Source organism: Penicillium waksmanii (assembly GCF_028829765.1).
Source record: "Penicillium waksmanii strain IBT 27052 chromosome Unknown utg000008l:1.0-5622682.0:1.0-5626561.0, whole genome shotgun sequence".
Lineage (NCBI taxonomy): Eukaryota > Fungi > Ascomycota > Eurotiomycetes > Eurotiales > Aspergillaceae > Penicillium > Penicillium waksmanii.
The window spans coordinates 3,700,675-3,719,028 of record NW_026643254.1 but is presented as its reverse complement, the minus strand read 5'-3'; the positions used below and the strand labels follow the sequence as shown (position 1 = coordinate 3,719,028).

Sequence of the window (18,354 nt, the reverse complement as noted above, 5' to 3'; positions counted from 1 at the left end):
CAGTCTGGCCCCCAGATTCTTGGCTCGCCCTTCCGGTTTCTTAGTTGGTGGATGGAATACGAGCTTGTCCACCTTTCGCCCTAGCATTGAAAGTCTACTGAATTGACGATAAAAATCTCACTGAATAATGAGACTTTAGTGGCATTCTGATGATCGACATTGATGGCTTACTATCTCCAGATCGATCCCACTTACGGCGTTTTCCAACAGTCATCTTTCGAGCTTGTCATGCTCGGTTGAAGCAAGCAACGAGCATGCATTTGATCTTCGTTGCTTGCTTTTGTCGACTCTTGTCATTGCTCAAAATTAGCCTTCTATTCAAAATCCTAGATCCCTTTTTTCTTCTTCCCCTGCCCTGTTTAATAGTAACGGCTGTGCATGACCTTTTCACTGATCTATAATGTGTTCCCATAATAAATCGAGACAAGTGCCCCTTGTCAATGAGAGTCAATTAATAGATATTAAACATTAAGAATAAGTTATTAAGTAGTATCACCTGCGTTATTATCCTAGCGCAAAGTATATGTTCATCACGTCATCCTTCTTCACCACAGAGCATAAGTCATGGGATAGTATTATTTTCCATTGAAACGGATGATGGTCAGGATTGGAAACTTTCCATAACTATGCTATCGTCATAGCCTAGACATCCTCAAGCCCAGGCTTCGTGAGTTGCTTCTTGGCCTTCCGTTGAACATGACAAGCTCTCGAGGCAACGATCATCAGATCATATTGAATGCTCTCCAAGCCCGGTTTACATTAGCAAAGCTCCATCAAAGCGAGAAGCTAGATTCTTCTCAGCTTACATCCCAAGAAACATCAATGAGCATCCAAAGTCTTCCGTTCCGTACAGGATTTCGTGCATATTATTCTTGTAATATCCATAGCCACCCGCATGCCAGCCTCCCAGCTCTTGCATATCGAAACACATGGTGATGAGCTGCGCGAGCCAGGCAATGCAGTCGAAGCAGATGATGACTCCAGGAGGGATAGTACAGTTGAAGACGAGCACCACGAGGAATACCACAGTGGACCAGACAAAGCCGTAGGAAGCCTATTGTTCTATAAATTGTTAGTCGATTGAAGATGCGATCAATGACTCTGTTTCTTGTAGACTTACCGTTCCCAGGTTTATCCCGGCCCATGCACTACCAAGTCCATCGGTGGACACTACGCCAGCCTCATGTTGTGGGTATGCCCAAGCAAAGCAGACGATGGGTACAATCGTGCTGATAATGACGCCGAAACGAAGTGACAGGAAACTGAGAAATTTCTTCTGTTGACGAGGTACTACGTCTGTGTGCCAACCAGTGTAGGACTCTTCATAGTAGCTTGAAATCTCGAATTAATTGAATCAAATGAGACAGATAGGCATAGCATTATTCGAAGGTGAGATGTATCCTATTTCCGGAACTGACAGGCTGCCTCAACCCCGACTTGCCTCGCGCAGAGACAACATCAACGGAGAGCAGAGATATCGCCCCCCAAGGCCGCGATGAGCCAGGAGGGGGTCATCATGCCCGAGGAATGATGAAAGAAGGATTAAAGAGAGTGTGTGGAATGAGAAAATATAATAACAGAAAAGAGTGTAATGAGGCTTGTTCTCCCATTCTCTACCTAGGGCTCTTTGCCGCTTTCATACCTGATGCCCATCCCATGTCTTCAGCTTAGGACCCCAAAGTTCTGCCGGAGATAATACTTGGCGAGGTTGCGAGGAAGAGGAATATTACCAGGAAATGAGTATCCACTTTTTGAAAAATTTGGCCCCCTGAAAAGTGATCTAGTAGGAGTCTAGCGGAAAGAGCTGTAGGGCTGGATAAAAATTTCCACCAAGCCAAGCGGAACAAAGAGGATAAGATGCCAAGAACTAGCGCGGAAACCTACAAGCGATAGCTTGGCTGCGTCTCAAATGTACATAACTCTTATCAGAAGACACGCCTGCCCAACTCACCTCTCGCGTAAAATTCAGGGGCTCGGACAACATAGGTTTTCACTTCCCCAATATTTTGGCCCCCTCCAGTTGCACTCTCTTATTGCAAATTACTGATTTCTCATCGTACAATGTTGTTCCTTGGGCTTCTGTTAGCCCTATCGCAAGTCCCCTGCTGTTGGGCGATTAATAGTCGAACATTGGAAGTGGACTTGGTCCTACCTCGGAATGACACTTATCCACCTTCGCCAATATTTCCCATCATCTTCGCTGTTCAAAACCCGAGCCTCGCGGAAAAGTTTCAGCCCATGATCACCTTGCAAGTGCATCAGGTTGGCGGAAACTTGAGTATTTCCGAGACATACAAACTATGGGAAGGATACAATGATACTAGCAACACCCGCTTTCTAACTTGGGGTAACTCGAAGTTCGACTTTGAGGGAGAGTTCAAGTTGACCTGGGACCTCAGCGTGGATAGATGCTACATGGACAATAAGACACACGAAGTAAATTTCGGAAGATTCGACGAATTCGAATCCCTCTTCTTCACCACTAAGAATGGCACCTCGCCTCCAGATTTTGTCGCTGCAACAGACGACGACACTTGTGACAAAGCGCTGGCGCAAGCTATCAACTATGCGGATCTTTCCAAGGTCCCAGCATCAGAAAGCACTTATGGGCCCTCCTGTCTAGCAGCACCCACCACTCTTCCCAAGACTACGAGTCCTTGCAACGTCAAGATCAACTCATCAGCCGCAGCAAGTATGTCGGCAGCCATGACATCTACTGCTTGTGCTCGAGACCGAGCTGGGGTAACTTGTCCGACTCCAACCTCTAAGAATGCAGCCTCTAAATCAAATTCGAACACGGGTGACGTATGGATTTTGACGACGGTTTCCTTGCTCGCTTACAGTCTCGCATGATTCATGTCGGCTATTCCCACATGGCCCAAAGGGGCTTGACTTGTTTTTATTCTTAACTTCCAGACCTTTACCGCCGAGTGTGTACGCTAATTGCTGTGACCTTCTGCAATTTAAAAATGTGATAACACTCTGTTTCCATCTATTTTTGAAGATACAAATGCGTTATGGTCAGCATGCGACCTGGCAAACAGTACAGATAGATAAAAAAAATTGTCTCGATCTTTGTCTTTATATTTTAATATCTTCCTTCAGTCTTTATTGAACTTTCCGCTCTCAGGTCACACACAAGCCTATATAGCCCTGCTCCTGTAACCTCATCTCGATATTTACTAGTAAATAGTAGTATATAAGTACAAACGAAGTACCCTTCGGCACCCGGGCCAAGAGCCGGGGGCCAACTACAAAATTAAACCGATGTTACTCTGGAAGACCTTTGTATCACATTGTACTACCGGCCGATCCGGAACGGGCCGGATTCGCATATCATAGGTGGATTATTCCCCACTAGTGCCTTGTCGGGGGGGGGGGGGCTCTTAGGACGATGGCTGTAACTTCTCATTGACTCGCTAAAGATTTTCTTGGCTTTCAGGTCCCAGTCAGCCTCGTCCGCCGCCACTATGCCTGTTGCGGTATAATCTGCGAACTGTTGGTATTGCTTCACAGGAAAAAAGGGGGGGACGGGGAGGAGGAGGAGGAGGAAGAAAAGGATAATCCAAGAAAAAACAATCTAACAAGCGGGACTCTATAGCCGGTCTGATAAAAAGGCTACACTTGCAATTAAATCCGCAGCAGGTGGAGGCTAAGGATTGGCATAAAAGCAGGGCCAGGGGCCGCATGTCGAAGAAGCAGAATCAACATCCCAGCCTCTTTTTCTTCTTTCATCTCTTATCTGTCAGACCATGGTTACAAGGCCGCTGTTATTCTGGGATTGATTCCCCAGTTAATATCTGCAGACGTCATCTGCAACTTCTCCACCACCGCTAGCAGTGGGGATACTTGCACATCCTTCGCTACATCCTGGGGGTCAACTCTCGCAGACTTCCAAGCTTTGAACCCTGGTGTCTCGTGCCCGAATCTCACAACCGGTCAAAGTTACTGTGTCATTGGCACTGTCACCAGCGAGTCAGGGATCACCACCAAGGCTACTATCACCACGACTTCTAGTACAACAAAGGCCGCGACAACCACAACCTCTACTCAGTATGAGCCCGCCGTGCCTGGTTTGCCGTCTAACTGTGACGGCTTCCATCTCATCGCGTCCGGCGACCAATGCGATGCAATTGAGGCGAAGTACGGCATCACCGATGCCCAGTTCAAGGAATGGAACCCTAGCATTGATAGCAGTATGTTTATAGCTTCGATATCCCCTCAAGTTCTGGATTGAGACATCCTCTGACACGTTGAAATTAGATTGCTCCAACCTCTGGCTGGGCTACTACGTCTGCGTGCACGTCCCGGGAGCCACCACAACTGCCTCGACCCCCGAGCCGACATCTACAGGACCCGAGCCCTAGATGCCTTGCATTGTGAGCACCTGCCAGACCTACTACAAGGTCAAGTCTGGCGATAGCTGCTACTCGATTGATTTGGCAGCGGGAATCACCCTTGCTCAGTTCCGCTCCTGGAACACCCAGATTGATGCCACTTGCACTAATTTGTGGGTTGACTACTATGTCTGCACAAAGGCCGAGTTCCCTGCTCAATTCTTCTGCTCGGCACAGGTGATGTCCATATTTGAGTCTAGTTCTGGCCTTGTTTTGGGTTGACATCCGTCAATGGAGATCTGGATTCCTATAGATTGCCGCTTTTATAGATGGCACAGCCTCCGGGCGGGTGGCGAGGCCAAGAATATTGCAAGACTCCCCGCCAAAATATCGAGAGGTCTTCTCTACATGATTGGAGCCGAACTTCTGCAAAATTCTAAAAGCAACAGACCTTAGAATTAGAGTCTCGCGCTAAACTTTTTTGGTGTTCTTAGGCGCCCATTCTCCTTGACTTCGCCATAATTGTTTGTCTTGGCGCTTCTTGGGCTTGGCACCAGGGGCGGAATGATGGGAAACTTCCAATACGTCATGCAATTCAATTCAAGTTGATTTAACTCTTGAGAGATTGGTGATATGTAGTATGGAATAAATTATTTCACCTGTGGTGTGGTCGGGGACTATATTGGATAGTAAATCAGTCTAGCCCGAGTCTAGATATTGACAGGAACACCCAGGAAGGTTCAGTTGCACATACCAATAGTCGATCGGGCATTAAAACGTGTGAATAATCATATAATCCTCAAGATAGATCTTTGTAGTTGCGTCGACAGAAACATGATGCCTGAATCGGTATATCAGCCATAGCCAAAGCGAGCCTTAACTGAGGTTTCATAGTCCTCGCTTCCGCTGCTCTACCAAGTTTGACTAGACATTCGTGATAACCATGCAGGGCCCAAACATTATTAGGGTGTCTCAAGGCGCGAGGGAGAGACTCGTCAATTCCGAGATCTGCAGAATAAACCTTGCTGGCCTCCTCTACTTGGTTCTGTTCCAACAACAATGCTCCCAACGCATGTCGAGTAGGTTGCATCCAGCCCCATGGTTCATCGTAAGGCAAGTTATCATCTCGGTCATTTGCGATGCGGAGACTGGCGAATGCAGCGTCGTATTCACCGCAGCGGTAAGCGATTTCTCCGTCGAGCATTGCTTCAGCGACGGAGATGATATCGAGACAAGTATTATTGAAGATGGTTCGAGATGAAGGAACCAGCTTTTTTGTAGAATTGAAAAGATCCCTCTCTTTCTTTGCTTCATCAGTACGGCCCATCACAGCCAAAGCAACGCCCCTGGCGTAGTGCGTCATGGTAGTTGTGCTGCAGTAGAGGACTTGGTTAGTTGGTAGCTCCAGGCTGAGAATTTCCTCCCAGCGACCGAATCGAATTAAAGCATGCACTCGTGTGGAGACAAATCCTTCGAGCCAATCTGCCAAGGGTGGAGATTCAACTCGGAGAAGGTCCTCCGTGAGGGATTCCGCGAGCACAGTGGCCGTTTCGATGGCGATTTTGGACTGGCCGCCTAGCATAGCTGCATACATGCGGAAGTGGTAGTCATGCGCCCGGTAGAGGTTGTAAAAATGGCCTAGTGACTGGTTTGCTAGGAACTTCTCGTCGGCGCGGATCGCGGATGTATTTGATGCCACTGCTCGACGGTAGTCGCCGCATAGTATATCCAAATGAGTTGCCATATGCTCAAGGTGTCCTGCGTCGGGTACCAATCCACGCAAGTTATCTGCGATTGGAAGCGCAGTCTCTGGCGTGGGAGACATCTCCATCAGATGAATGTACAAGTGCAAGAGGCCGGGGTGTCCGAGGGCATCATCACTGGCCAAGGCGCGATCCAGTACCTTCTTCACCTTGAGGGTTGGAGCATCCGGAGTTGGTTTCCCGGTTTTCAAGTCCCACAGGGTCCATGGAGTGAGGTTCATCAAGGCATCGGCGTATAGTGTAATGACATCTAGGTCCTCGGGAAAGGCGTCGTATACAGATTCCATGGCGGTGGCATATTGCTTGTTCCATTCAGTGCAATCCCCCAAGGGCTCCTCTTGGGGATACCGGTGCTTTACGGCATCGATTAGGGCTCTCTCGACGGGCGATGCTGCTCCTGCCTGGTTCCTAGCTTCCCAGGCGGCGGCGTGAGCCCGCGTGGTGGTCGTCAAAAGGTCTTCTCCATCGTATAAAGTCCATGGTTTATTGTAATTCGGACCCAGCGCGAAGGCAATACCCCAATATCCCATAGCACAGGTCGAATCGAAGATCACGCATTGTTCGAAACATCGTGCAGACTCCTGGTGGTTGAAGGCGTATGCCCAGATGAGGCCACGGTCGAACCAGGCCTGGGCATCGGGGTTGGAGGTGCTGACGCGTCGCTTGTAGGGCCCAAGATCATAGTAAGTCTCGGATGAAGAGAGCTTCTTTGGGACTGAGGTCTCATGCCAGACTTTCGCCATTTTACCCACCGTTGTGGTTTTTGGTCAGGTGGGTTGACAAGTCTCGCTCTCCGCGGGCAGGTGGGGCTTGTCCAGCATGTCATGACCCGATCCCGTCGCGCCTAGCCTCGGTCGGCATCACAATGTTCTCCCGTGTCCTTCGGGCCTCTTGTCCTCCACTTTCCCTGTCCACATTCACTCACGCGGATATCCAACTCCATTTTAATTTGTGGAGTTTCGGGTACTGGAGCTACTCGATAAAATATTTCGAATGGCATCTGACTTGAAACAGAGGGTCTGTAGGCCTCAGGCATTCAATCTGCCCCCACAAAATGCGCAGATTTGAGCAGATCGGCAGGACTAGCCTCATTGGGGAGTATATCTGCTCGATCCCGCTCACCTTGGTGGCCGACCTTGCGGGTGTAAGCTGCGCCTATATAGCATGGGTATCATGAGACCCTCTCTTCTTTTCTCTTGAACCTCGACCTGTCCAACCGTTGCACATATTACAACTCATAGATCCATCGCTGCATTCTTGCATTTTCCACCCTTTCAACATCATCAACCTCAACCCTCAAAATGTGTGGTGAAACCAACCGGCCTACCTTTGGAGGCACCATCGCCGTGCTCTTCCCACGCGACAACAATCTTTCTTCAGAGCGATCGCTTTCTTCCTCCCCAGACTCAATCACCTCACAATCTACATCGTCGTCAACATCTTCTCTATCCTCCTATTCACTCTTTTTCCGCGATACGAACGACCAAAAAACCAAGGCTATCTTCCAAATCGACGACCCAGAGACCTACCAAACATTAAAGGGTCTTGGAAATGTAGATATGCGCATAGAGTAAGTGTTCAATCCTTTTATTCGAGTGTCGCTATTAATACCCCTTCGACAGGAAATATGGGGATCTCTCGACTTCATTTCCCCCCACAGCCCCTCTCCACCAGTTCCGATTAGATTTGTCCCAGAACAAATGTCTGAAACCTGGATTTCGCCAGACAGAGATGGAATTTGAGCTACCCGAGCGGCTGGACCTGGGTGTCTCCGAGAATGGTGTCGTGGGTAGACAAGTCACCCTTCGCGAAGCCGAGGGAGCAGTCCTCGGTGTAGGCATCGTGGGGTTCAATTAAAGCAAATGGCTTAAATAGAACTTCCTCTCTACCATATACTCAGCATACGAAATTTGATATCCATTTGATTTGAATTTGGGCGGTTACTTTGTTATCATCAACTGGGTCATGAATCTTGCAACGAACGGCAGCAGGGAAACGTAAGAGATGTCGAGCAGTCCACCTTTACAGCTTGACAGGGTTCTCAACACCGGCCTTGTAGCGCTTCTCCGCCTCAGCCCAGTTGATGATCTTCCAGATTCCCTCAATGTAGCCAGCCTTGTTGTTCAGGTACTAGTAGCCAAGGAGTCAGTATGAAGCTTTGGTCGGCTCCAGTGGTGGGACTTACTTGGAGATAGTACGCATGCTCCCACATGTCAACACCAAAGACAGGCACATCCTCAGCCGAGACAGGATCCTGATCCTTTGTGGTGGTAATGTCGAGACGGCTCTTGGGTCCGCCAGTGCTGACGAGCCAGCCCCAGCCGCTGCCCTGGATACCGAGAAGAGCGGCTCCGAATGCCTTTTTGAAGGCGTCCTCAGACCCCCAACGGGAGACAATTGCTTCCTTGAGAGAAGGAGCAGCACCGGCCAGGTCGTTGCCTGGAGTTCCGGGTGGGGTGAGGTTCTTCCAGAAGAGGGAGTGGTTGATGTGACCGCCGCCGTTGAAGCGAATCTTCTGCTGCAGGGAGATCAGGGTCGGGACATCATTTGCCTGAGTCGCTCCAACCTGGGAAGACAGAGCGGCGTTCAGGTTGTTGACGTAAGTCTGGTGATGCTTCTGGTGGTGCAGCTCCATGATCTGCTTGGAGATCACGGGCTCAAGAGCCTGGTTGAGATGAGAAAATGATCATTCAGACGTATTTTGGGGGCAATTCTTACATCGTAGGCATAGGGGAGAACAGGGAGAGTGTGGGCCATTTTGACGGTGTGGTATGGAAATGTTTGAGGGTTGGAGGGTGAGAAGTGGAAAGTCGAAGTCACTGGGAAATGCGTGGGTATTAGAGCCTCCAAGGTCCTCCCCCATTGGGAACCCCTCTTCAAGTCGAGAGCACCCCGCAGCCCCCAAAGTAGTAGATAAATTCCGATGACGATATTATTTGGGGGATTGTTCTATTGGAAGTTGCATGGGGTACCTAAGGAGTTGGCGCTATGAGGTGCGAAAGATTGAGCACATTTCGGGCCCACCAGCTAGGACGCCTACAGCCACGATTGCTTGTACCCTGTGGATATCTCAGCCTTTCCAAAACTTTCTGTTTCTGCCCCGGGCAGAGCATAAATTATTTCCGAATAGCAGTGATCGTGCGTAGCGTATTGATTTACCAATGCAGTTGATAGTCATGGTACACCGCAGGTAGGCTCTGAGTATAGACCAGGTGCATATTTGAATCGATCTATAAGGGCCCTGCATCTTGGTATTTGAATAAGACTTCTCACTAGAGATCATCAGCGGCCATATCACTTAACGTGCAGTCGTGGATCAAACTGGCCTCGAGTACGGATTATGTTGGTGCCTCAGGTGTCTGGTGATGACTTACAATTCTCCATAACCTGACGGGGCAGACGGCAGAAGTATCCGTGGATAAGACCTGGCTCATCGCAAGGCCCAATAAAGTGGTGTTAAAAGGAGTTCTGCTAATCATCCACTAGAAAATGGGTATTTGGCGGGGCAGCTTGCGTTATTAATTACCCTTTGAAGTAATAAAATCGCGAGTCTTCTTACAACCCAACATAAATTAACCCTTGAAGTCAAAAATACCCGTTCGCGATATGAGGGGTAGCTAGGTGTCACCCTTGCGATTGCCGCGATGCTTAACTAACATGAAATAGGCAGTTGTCCCAACTCGGACCTACCCGCACTTGCAGCCGTAACCTTGTCTGACAGCCCTGGAGGTCCAGTAGTTACTAGTCTAGCTTCAAACCGCGCTAAAAATGGCTCGACCCTGAATCGGGGTTTCTGGGCAAAGGGACCCGCTTTACCCATTCAAATTGTTTCCTATTGCCGGATGTTGATAGGCATCGATTTGGCGGCTGATTCAAGTTACTAGTAGTACGTCCTATAGTATATGGGATGGGTAATTATGAGTTATATATTATGTTCTCCCAAGGTCTCTTTTTCCTAGTTCTTATAAGAAAATAATCTTCCAAGGTTGAATTTGCTAAATAATCTCAAGAATTTCGTTTCATGCTTTTACTACAAAACGTCCTTGGGCCACTATCAGCAAAATGAATTTTATTGCTCCACTACTCTGCGGAAATATTCACGTCGCCCACTGGCAAGGATCTTCACCCAAGCCAAAGAAGAAAAAACTCCTGGCGTCTATCGTGAAAGGATCTTCCTCGCGATATATTCAGGAGAATGAGATATTGTCCCGCAACCAAACAAGGGAAAAATCGTTAATCTTTATGGTGGAACAGGAGGTACCGGTAAGTGATGAAAGTATGGAAGATAGTTGATTTTATAGCCTGAAATTGACATTAGACACAGAATGAGCTCAGGCATCAATTCAAAAAGCGAAAACTGCGAAAGGGAACTTGAAACATTCACCAGGCTCATTGGTTTTGTGGTTCCCTAGTACCTTCAATATTCTAGGAGGCTAGAAATTGCTGGTTAGGACGAGCGGGACCGACTTGTTATTGATGGGCTTGATGATTAGATGATATTCAATCAGGAATTTCAGATTGATCTCTTATTACCGAATATCCAAGTATTACCGAGAAGTAAGATTTAGTTAGTTTTGATAGATCAAATAATTAGCCGACCGGAAACCTGAAAGTAAAGCTGACGCTCAATAGTTATGGGATAGCTTTCCTGAAGCTAACGCGTAATATTTGAACAGTAAAGTCTAAGTGGGGAGATGCCTAGTAACCCGCAGGATAGTTAAGACTCTAGTTTCACCGGATACCTACCCGTGGGCCATGCATCATGCAAATCTATGCCAAGTTGTTGTAAATCAATTGTGACCCCAGCACCGGCAGACCCACCTAGGCCCGTGAGGTATTGGCGGAAAATTCCACAATATTTGACATTTTCATAGTTCATAGTTTACCCGCCCCTTGATCCACTACAGGCCGCAGGTTTTCTTATCACACTTGGGTAGGAACGAAAGCCCGGTGGATAGGGCGGGGAAGCGCTTGGGCTTGGTAGTGTCGATTCGGCCCATTGCTGGGGGACCTTCCCAGATAGGTAATGCCCCCCCCACTCGGTATGATAGCCAACTCTTCTAGATGTGTGTTTGGAGAGCAATTAAAAGGATTATGAAGTCATTAAAGAGCCCCAAAACCTACTTAATTAGCAATTTTTATGCCTTTGTTTCTAAAAGACCTTACCTCTACCATATTTTTCGACTTTTCTGGACACAAAATCAAGATCGCCAAAATGGTTGACTTCTCTGGTGTTTCTCTTGAGGGCAAAACTGCCATTGTCACTGGTTCCTCACGGTACTTACCATTTTGAAGATTCAACTACACTTTTTAACATTGACTAATGGCGGTCTAGTGGTATCGGTGCTGGTATTGCCCTCCAGCTCGCTAAGCGTGGTGCCAACGTTGTTGTCAACTATGTTTCTGAGGGCAGCAAAGAGCGCGCAGATGAAATTGTCAAAAAAAATTCAGAAAATTGGCGCAAAGGCCATTCTATGCCAAGCTAGTGTGATGAATATTCAAGACAGTCCCCGCCTTGTGGAGGCGGCCTTACAGATTAGTAAGGATGGAAAGATTGATATCCTCATTCACAAGTAAATTATTACCCCAAGGCGGAATTTTTGCAAGCAACTAACAAATAATCAGCGCAGCGCTTGGAAATGAAGCTGACTTGAAGGATGTTAATGTGGAAATGTACAACTCACACTTCGACTGCAATGTCCGCGGCCCTATCTTCCTCACCCAGGCCGCTCTTCCATATCTGCCCCGTGGTGGTCGTATTATTTTCATCTCATCTGCTGCTGCCCGTCTTGGAGTTGCTGGTCAGACTGTCTATGCCTCTACCAAGGCCGCCAATGAAGCACTGGCTCGCGTGTGGGCAAAGGAGCTGGGTCACTCACACGGAATCACTGTGAACTGCGTCAACCCTGGCCCTGTTGCTACTGGTAAGATAAAATACCCCAAAATTTCATTTGAATAAAATTCATTTATAGCTAATTGGTTTTATAGATCAATGGTTTCAAAGTGACGAGCAGTTCTTGAAGGATATGCAGCCTATGATCGAGGCTACCCCGGCTGCCCCTCGTGTGGGCGAGGTTGAAGATATCGCCCCCTTGGTTGCTTTTTTGTGCACTGAGGACTCTAAGTGGACCACTGGCTCTGTTTTGTCGGCGAACGGTGGTCTTTACAATTAGGGCAACAATGGTAAATTGTTGAGAAAATTCAAGAAATGTGAATATTCAAATCACATCTTATGTGAAAGGAAAATAGGAAGATAGTGACATCCGTAGAGCTTTCGCGAACTTGAATCTGCGAATTTGTTACAGATAAAAATGTGCCTTCTGACGGGATAGCGTAAAGAATGGTAGCTACAATGAGAGTTGTTTGCAGGTCAAACATTCCTGTCTTTGAACATTCGCAATAGGTCAAAGCTGTTCAACCTGACGCAAGACTTGGAGAGCCAGGTTAAAAAACCATGCAATTGGTCGACTCCTGATGATTGATTATTTACAAAATAGCATTGAATATTTACATACGAGAAATTTTGGAAACTTTGGAGATTGCTTTTGATGTCCACTATAAACACATTATTACCGAATCACCCGCGGCCTGGCTTGAAATGTGAAAAGACCATATGGTATTCAACTCAGTTGGTTTTAAAATCGGGCAACAACATATTGAAGGCTGCTATATACAACTGTGAGGACCACTCAAGCAATACATCACTCACAGACGAGCGTCATGTTCAGGATCATTAGGCGAGTTAGCACCAAGAATCCCAATTTCGTTCATAACAGTGTCAGCAGCCAGTGCACCCTGCTCCATGGCACCCTCGATGAAGGCGCGCCAACCAGAGGCCCAATCGGCGTTAGCCATGAAAACATTTCCGTGACGCTTCTGCAACTCAGCTAGATACTTGGTAAGGTAGCCAGTGCGGTACCACGCGGGGCCAGCCTGAGAGTAAGGGTCGGATATCCAGTCATGGAAAAGCAGCTTCTTGATCTTCATGGGGTGGAAGCGCTGTAGAGCGGCTTCAAGACGCTCGGGCTCCTTGATAGGGTCAAGCTTGCCTCGGTTGTCACCAGCGAAGGAAGTGATACGGGTGGACTGATTACCAGCACAGAAGCCATCACCATATACATAAAGGAGATCACCAGGCCATGTGCAGCCACGGAGGCCGCGTAGGTCTCCCTCTACCTCGGCGTGAACCTTGGTCAAGTAGTTAAGATGGCCAACGCGCATGGCCTCTTGGCGCAGGGGTGAAAGGGGTGGATCGAAGTGGATAGTGTGCAGAACGGTAAGAGGGATAGTGTTCACAACACGACGAGCACGGAACTCCTTCGCAGCAGTGGTACCAACAGAAACAACACCATGGCGGTCAACAATAGATTTGATGGGTGTCTTGAAAGAGTATCGCAGGCCGAGGCGAACAGCATCATCAAATATACGACGAGCAAGGGCGGATTGGCCGTCTCGGATCTTGTAAAGAGTCCAGACTTCCTCGAAGGTCTCAGGACTGAATCCTTGAAGAGCCTGAGCGCGGAGCATCTCAAGATAACCGACATCCTCGACGGAACCGGCGCACATGTGGGGGATCAAAGACTCAAGGAGGGCGAGCTCATCAGCGGATAGCTCGTCCTTTATCTGGTTGATTCGATCACGGCAGGACATCTGGTCTACAGCCTGGACCTGTTCGAAAGAGACACGAGAGTTGCCGAGAGTGGAGTAGGGAAGAGGACATAATTTCCTACCATCGAGACCATCATAGTTCATGAAGAGCTTCCAGGCCCGCTGGGTCATCTCACCAGCGCTTTCAAGGGAGAGCTTTCGTGAACCGGAGCCGGTATCGAGAGTGAAGTATGAACAGCCTCCATCATCGGTGCGGGTCATTTGCACATGGTCCTGCAGACCGTAGCGCTGCATCTCAGCAAAAAGGCGACCGTGGACGTGCGAAACCCAGGTTCCACCCATCTCATATGTTGTCCCATCGACCTCTGCGGACCAGGTACGACCACCGACACGGTCACGAGCTTCCAAAAGAAGAACTTTATTACCTATTTGTGATCACATTAATATCTCTCAGTGTTTCCGGTGAGGCCGTATTCCGAATTAAGTCGCAGACAACTCACCGGCCTTGACAAGGTCACGGGCGGCAATTAAGCCAGTGTACCCAGCGCCAATAACAATTGCGTCCCATACTTTACCGGCTTCAGTATCACCTATTTTGCTCTGCGGCTGTATGAAACCGTAAGTCCGAAGACCCTGGACCAAGCCGTCGTGCTTGGTGTAGGTGTAACCGTCGTGGGAGAGCGCGGCGTGGTAAGACATGGTGGACAGAAAAGCTTAGGCTTGAGGAAAGTAGGGTGCTGATGTACTAGAACCTCGTTAAAATATTATGGAGGTTGAAAGCATGGACTGTTTCCTGGCAACGACGTGGAGTTCCACCATTTAAAAAGGATGAACTTGGCCTGATAGGGGTTGAAAGAGCCAAGGCTGAGACGCTTTCCTCATGGAGTTATTTACTCAGCTTGCCATTCGCTACATGATAATAAACTTCTGGCAAATGAAAGGTGTTATCTTGCTGTCCACTGCATTGTGGCTTACTTCTCCGGCCTTTTAGACGGTCGTTGCGTGGCAGGCTGCATGCCGTGATGTAGATCAATTGCGCGAATATTGATGATATTCGACTATGACCCTTAAGAAAAATGATCATATATCAGCCTGAAGGCCTTCTTCAATGAAATTCTCCAGCAATTTGCCGCAAGATTCTAGATTTTCCTGAACGCAAGCTCCCGGAACGATAGACTCCATCGGTTTCTCCGCTTCTAACTTTTGACTGTGAATGGAAATTTGTGTATAAGACTGTAGCAAAACTGTTATTCAGTGTATGAGTAAATCTAGATTAGTGGGGCTTTAGATTTCATGCTGTCAAGGCTTTCGACGTTCATTGTGGTTGGGAATGTTACCCGATTTGGCAGCGCCACAAGCTCAAGCCATAAATGCCCTGTCATCCACAGTCGGATCCGCCCGATTGAAACAGAAGTATGTATGTACACGATAGTAGTCTCCCCACAATTCAGATCTTCTCACAATTTACTCTTTTTGGATAAATATACGCGAGGCAGTCAAGTGGCGGCTGTTAAACAAAACTTGGATGAGGAGGATGCGGGCATTACTTCCCGATGCAGCATTCTATATGTTGTTAAGTAGCTCAACAGCAATCAAAAATGTTATTTAAGTCTCATGGAAGAGACTCCTGGGTTTGAAGACTCGAAGCAATATCTGCGACTTCAAGCCCTTTTATATCCGCTTCCTACCGAAGCTGCACTCGTGATATTCTAGCTGTTATGTATCTCCCCGCATCCGCCCCCAACCCCCACCCCCTTGACCCATTGCACGTGGGGGAGGTCAAGGTCGCGTCCACGGCAATCTTGCAACACCTAGGTGTTACTACCAAGGACGTTCGCTTCAAGGTCATTGATCTTTACGAGCCCTCCAAGGATGAGACCCTGAAGTACATTCATCACGGTGCCTCGGCCCCCGATCGCCGATGCCGCGCCTACTTTCACCAATTGAAGAGCCCTATCCTCACGATTGCTATTGTCAACATTACCAAGGGAGTCGTCGAGCATAGCTACGATGCACCTGACTCACAAGGTCCCGTCGATTGGGTCGAGTACGATCTGGTCCACAAGGCCTGCTTATCACACCCGAAGGTCCTCGAGGAGGTGGCCAAGTTGAAGCTCCCTGCTGGGCAAGCACTTCTCCCCCCCCCAAACAGCAGCGACCAAGCCCATTGACTAACAATTCTCTTAGTTCCCGCATTGAGAATGACCCGTGGAGCTTCGGCACTGATGACCATAACGAGCGCCGCCGTCTCTTCCAGTGTTACATGTACCTTGCTCTGAGCGATGACCCCCAGGCCAACCACTACTCTATTCCTCTACCTTTCGCTCCCATTTTCGACGGCCACACTCTGGAGCTAATCGACCTGCAACGACTGCCTACCGGCGCCACTGATGAGATTGATGAGGAAACTCAACCCTGGGATCCTACCAGCGCTGTCGAATATAGCGCCGACCTCATGGGCCCTGATTCTTTCCGCAAAGACCTCAAACCTCTACAGGTTCTTCAGCCTCAGGGTCCCTCTTTTACCATGCAAGGACGTCATATTCAGTGGCAGAAGTGGTCTTTTCAGCTTGGATGGAATATGCGTGAAGGTCCTGTCCTTCACGATGTTCGCTATGACGGACGCTCCCTATTCTATCGTGTCTCCATGAGTGAGATGACCGTTCCATATGGCGATCCCCGCTCCCCCTACCATCGCAAACAAGCATTTGACTTGGGTGATTCTGGATTCGGTCTCACTTCCAACTCTCTGAGCTTAGGATGCGATTGCCTTGGCCACATTGCCTACTTTAACGGCATCCGCGTTACAAGTAGCGGCGATCCTGTTATCATGCCCAACGTTGTCTGCATGCACGAGGTTGATGACGGTATTGGCTGGAAGCACACTAACTTCCGTAATGGAAAGTCGTCTGTTGTGCGCGACCGCCAGCTCGTTGTTCAGTGCACTGCCACCGTTGCAAACTACGAGTATATCCTTGCTTTCGTTCTTGACCAGGCCGCCAATCTACACGTCGATGTCCGTGCCACAGGTATAGTTTCTACAATGCCGATCAAAAAGGGAGTTCACGTTCCTTGGGGCACTACTGTGGCCCCGGGCGTGCTTGCAGTGAACCACCAACATCTCTTCTGTCTCCGTGTCAACCCCTCACTCGACGGACGCGACAACACCGTCGTCTATGATGACTGTATTCCTGTGGAAAACGAGCCCCAGCTTGACCCGTTTGGATGTGCGTTCAAGGTCAAGCAAACACAGGTTCAGAAGCCTGGCGGATATGACCTTGACCTGACCCAGAATCGTACATTCAAGATATTGAACGAGTCTAAGATCAACTATATTGCGAACAAGCCTGTCGGTTACAAGTTGCATCCTGTTCCCAGTCAGATGTTAATGATGGGACCTTCTACATTCAACCTCAAGCGTGGTATCTTCACTACGAAACCTATATGGGTCACCAAATACCGGGATCATGAGCTCTGGGCCTCTGGTGAGTTCACTAATCAAAGCAGAGAGGACACTGGGTTGGCCAAGTGGGCTGCTCGTGATGAGAATGTTAAAAACGAAGATGTCGTTCTCTGGCACAGCTTTGGTGTCACCCATGTCACTCGAACTGAAGGTATGCCTCACCAATAAAAAGCGTGTATACCATGACCAACTGTAGCTGACTTGAGTCTTAGATTTTCCAGTCATGCCCACTGAGAAGATGATGGTGTCCCTGAAGCCCGTCAACTTCTTCGATATCAACCCATCCAACGACGTGCCACGATCCAACCAGAACGAGAACAAATCCACACTCCACCAAAATGATTCTTCGTGCTGCTCCACTCGTCCTTCTCGCATATAGCATGTAAGGATCTGGCACTTAAAAAATAAGCTTCCGGAATTCCAGCCTATGAAACCATGACGTTAGTCGCGAGAGTACAGGTATTCGAGTTTTAGTTATGTTATTCTTTTCGTCATCTATGTACTTGTGAAAAGAGCACTACTTTTGTGTGTTTGAGTTGAGTAGGCGATAATTGAGAAATATATGTGTGTAGGAGTATGGAATTTGTTCCCAGGTTGTTTGTAGATGAGAGGTTTAAATAGAGAGGGAGATGTTGGATCCAGAGCGGTTACGTATGGCTAAAAATCCTTGAGCTGGAAAGGAACCCAGCGAGAATAGTTAACCTTTTGGTCATTTGGAGTTTTGAGAGCAGTGATAATTCACTTTTTCCGATTGTTGTTACCCATTTACCCTGACTACGCCCTCGCGTCCAATTTCCTTCCCTGGACCGGCTGATTGATTGAGCTTAAATGAAAACCATCTATCGAACATTCTGGCTCTGATTCAATATGATAAAAGTTTCATGACAGCGAAAAATCCTGCCATGGAGGAGGAGAGAGATGATTATAAAATAGGTGTGTGATGATGATCTAGAATAGAGGAGGAGGCTGAGATAGCCGATCTTGAATGCCCGAGGCACATATCTGAATAGCTTTTCCTGCTATCTTGATAGATAGTGGTCAGGGTAGGCGTGCTTCTTATCCCATTGAAGAGATTTTAAATCATCTTAGCGAAGACAATGGAATCTTATGACAAAAGCAACGGCGACAAGATTGATGGATTATTCGAATTAAGTTCCGCAATGCTCTAAATACGCGGGGTTCT

At 48.1% G+C, this 18,354-nt stretch overlaps 10 protein-coding genes across 10 annotated transcripts; 6 read left to right on the top strand and 4 right to left on the bottom strand.

Moving 5' to 3' along the window:
- Positions 1-802: 802 nt before the first annotated feature.
- Positions 803-1,326, bottom strand: N7481_009736 (uncharacterized protein; the record flags this gene model as incomplete). The annotated part of the gene is made up of 3 exons (XM_057268955.1): positions 803-1,054; positions 1,121-1,262; positions 1,292-1,326. 3 exons carry the CDS (start codon positions 1,324-1,326, stop codon positions 803-805), a joined length of 429 nt encoding a protein of 142 aa, XP_057119632.1.
- A 735-nt stretch (positions 1,327-2,061) lies between these two features.
- On the top strand, positions 2,062-2,853 carry N7481_009735 (uncharacterized protein; the record flags this gene model as incomplete). The annotated part of the gene is made up of 1 exon (XM_057268954.1): positions 2,062-2,853. The coding sequence occupies one exon, from the start codon at positions 2,062-2,064 to the stop codon at positions 2,851-2,853; it is 792 nt and encodes a 263-aa protein (XP_057119631.1).
- A 617-nt stretch (positions 2,854-3,470) lies between these two features.
- N7481_009734 (LysM peptidoglycan-binding domain-containing protein) lies at positions 3,471-4,367 on the top strand (the record flags this gene model as incomplete). Its single annotated transcript, XM_057268953.1, has 3 exons — positions 3,471-3,482; positions 3,764-4,196; positions 4,264-4,367. The coding sequence occupies 3 exons, from the start codon at positions 3,471-3,473 to the stop codon at positions 4,365-4,367; spliced, it is 549 nt and encodes a 182-aa protein (XP_057119630.1).
- Positions 4,368-4,619, top strand: N7481_009733 (LysM peptidoglycan-binding domain-containing protein; the record flags this gene model as incomplete). Its single annotated transcript, XM_057268952.1, has 1 exon — positions 4,368-4,619. One exon carries the CDS (start codon positions 4,368-4,370, stop codon positions 4,617-4,619), a length of 252 nt encoding a protein of 83 aa, XP_057119629.1.
- A 517-nt stretch (positions 4,620-5,136) lies between these two features.
- On the bottom strand, positions 5,137-6,843 carry N7481_009732 (TPR domain protein; the record flags this gene model as incomplete). Its single annotated transcript, XM_057268951.1, has 1 exon — positions 5,137-6,843. One exon carries the CDS (start codon positions 6,841-6,843, stop codon positions 5,137-5,139), a length of 1,707 nt encoding a protein of 568 aa, XP_057119628.1.
- A 558-nt stretch (positions 6,844-7,401) lies between these two features.
- N7481_009731 (uncharacterized protein) lies at positions 7,402-7,957 on the top strand (the record flags this gene model as incomplete). The annotated part of the gene is made up of 2 exons (XM_057268950.1): positions 7,402-7,670; positions 7,723-7,957. 2 exons carry the CDS (start codon positions 7,402-7,404, stop codon positions 7,955-7,957), a joined length of 504 nt encoding a protein of 167 aa, XP_057119627.1.
- A 165-nt stretch (positions 7,958-8,122) lies between these two features.
- Positions 8,123-8,857, bottom strand: N7481_009730 (superoxide dismutase; the record flags this gene model as incomplete). The annotated part of the gene is made up of 3 exons (XM_057268949.1): positions 8,123-8,230; positions 8,286-8,765; positions 8,819-8,857. 3 exons carry the CDS (start codon positions 8,855-8,857, stop codon positions 8,123-8,125), a joined length of 627 nt encoding a protein of 208 aa, XP_057119626.1.
- Positions 8,858-11,315: 2,458 nt separating this feature from the next.
- Positions 11,316-12,273, top strand: N7481_009729 (SDR family NAD(P)-dependent oxidoreductase; the record flags this gene model as incomplete). Its single annotated transcript, XM_057268948.1, has 4 exons — positions 11,316-11,377; positions 11,436-11,585; positions 11,726-12,024; positions 12,089-12,273. The coding sequence occupies 4 exons, from the start codon at positions 11,316-11,318 to the stop codon at positions 12,271-12,273; spliced, it is 696 nt and encodes a 231-aa protein (XP_057119625.1).
- A 532-nt stretch (positions 12,274-12,805) lies between these two features.
- On the bottom strand, positions 12,806-14,407 carry N7481_009728 (flavin monoamine oxidase family protein; the record flags this gene model as incomplete). The annotated part of the gene is made up of 2 exons (XM_057268947.1): positions 12,806-14,133; positions 14,209-14,407. 2 exons carry the CDS (start codon positions 14,405-14,407, stop codon positions 12,806-12,808), a joined length of 1,527 nt encoding a protein of 508 aa, XP_057119624.1.
- Positions 14,408-15,426: 1,019 nt separating this feature from the next.
- N7481_009727 (copper amine oxidase) lies at positions 15,427-17,550 on the top strand (the record flags this gene model as incomplete). The annotated part of the gene is made up of 3 exons (XM_057268946.1): positions 15,427-15,833; positions 15,896-17,322; positions 17,384-17,550. The coding sequence occupies 3 exons, from the start codon at positions 15,427-15,429 to the stop codon at positions 17,548-17,550; spliced, it is 2,001 nt and encodes a 666-aa protein (XP_057119623.1).
- Between the last annotated feature and the right edge of the window lie 804 nt (positions 17,551-18,354).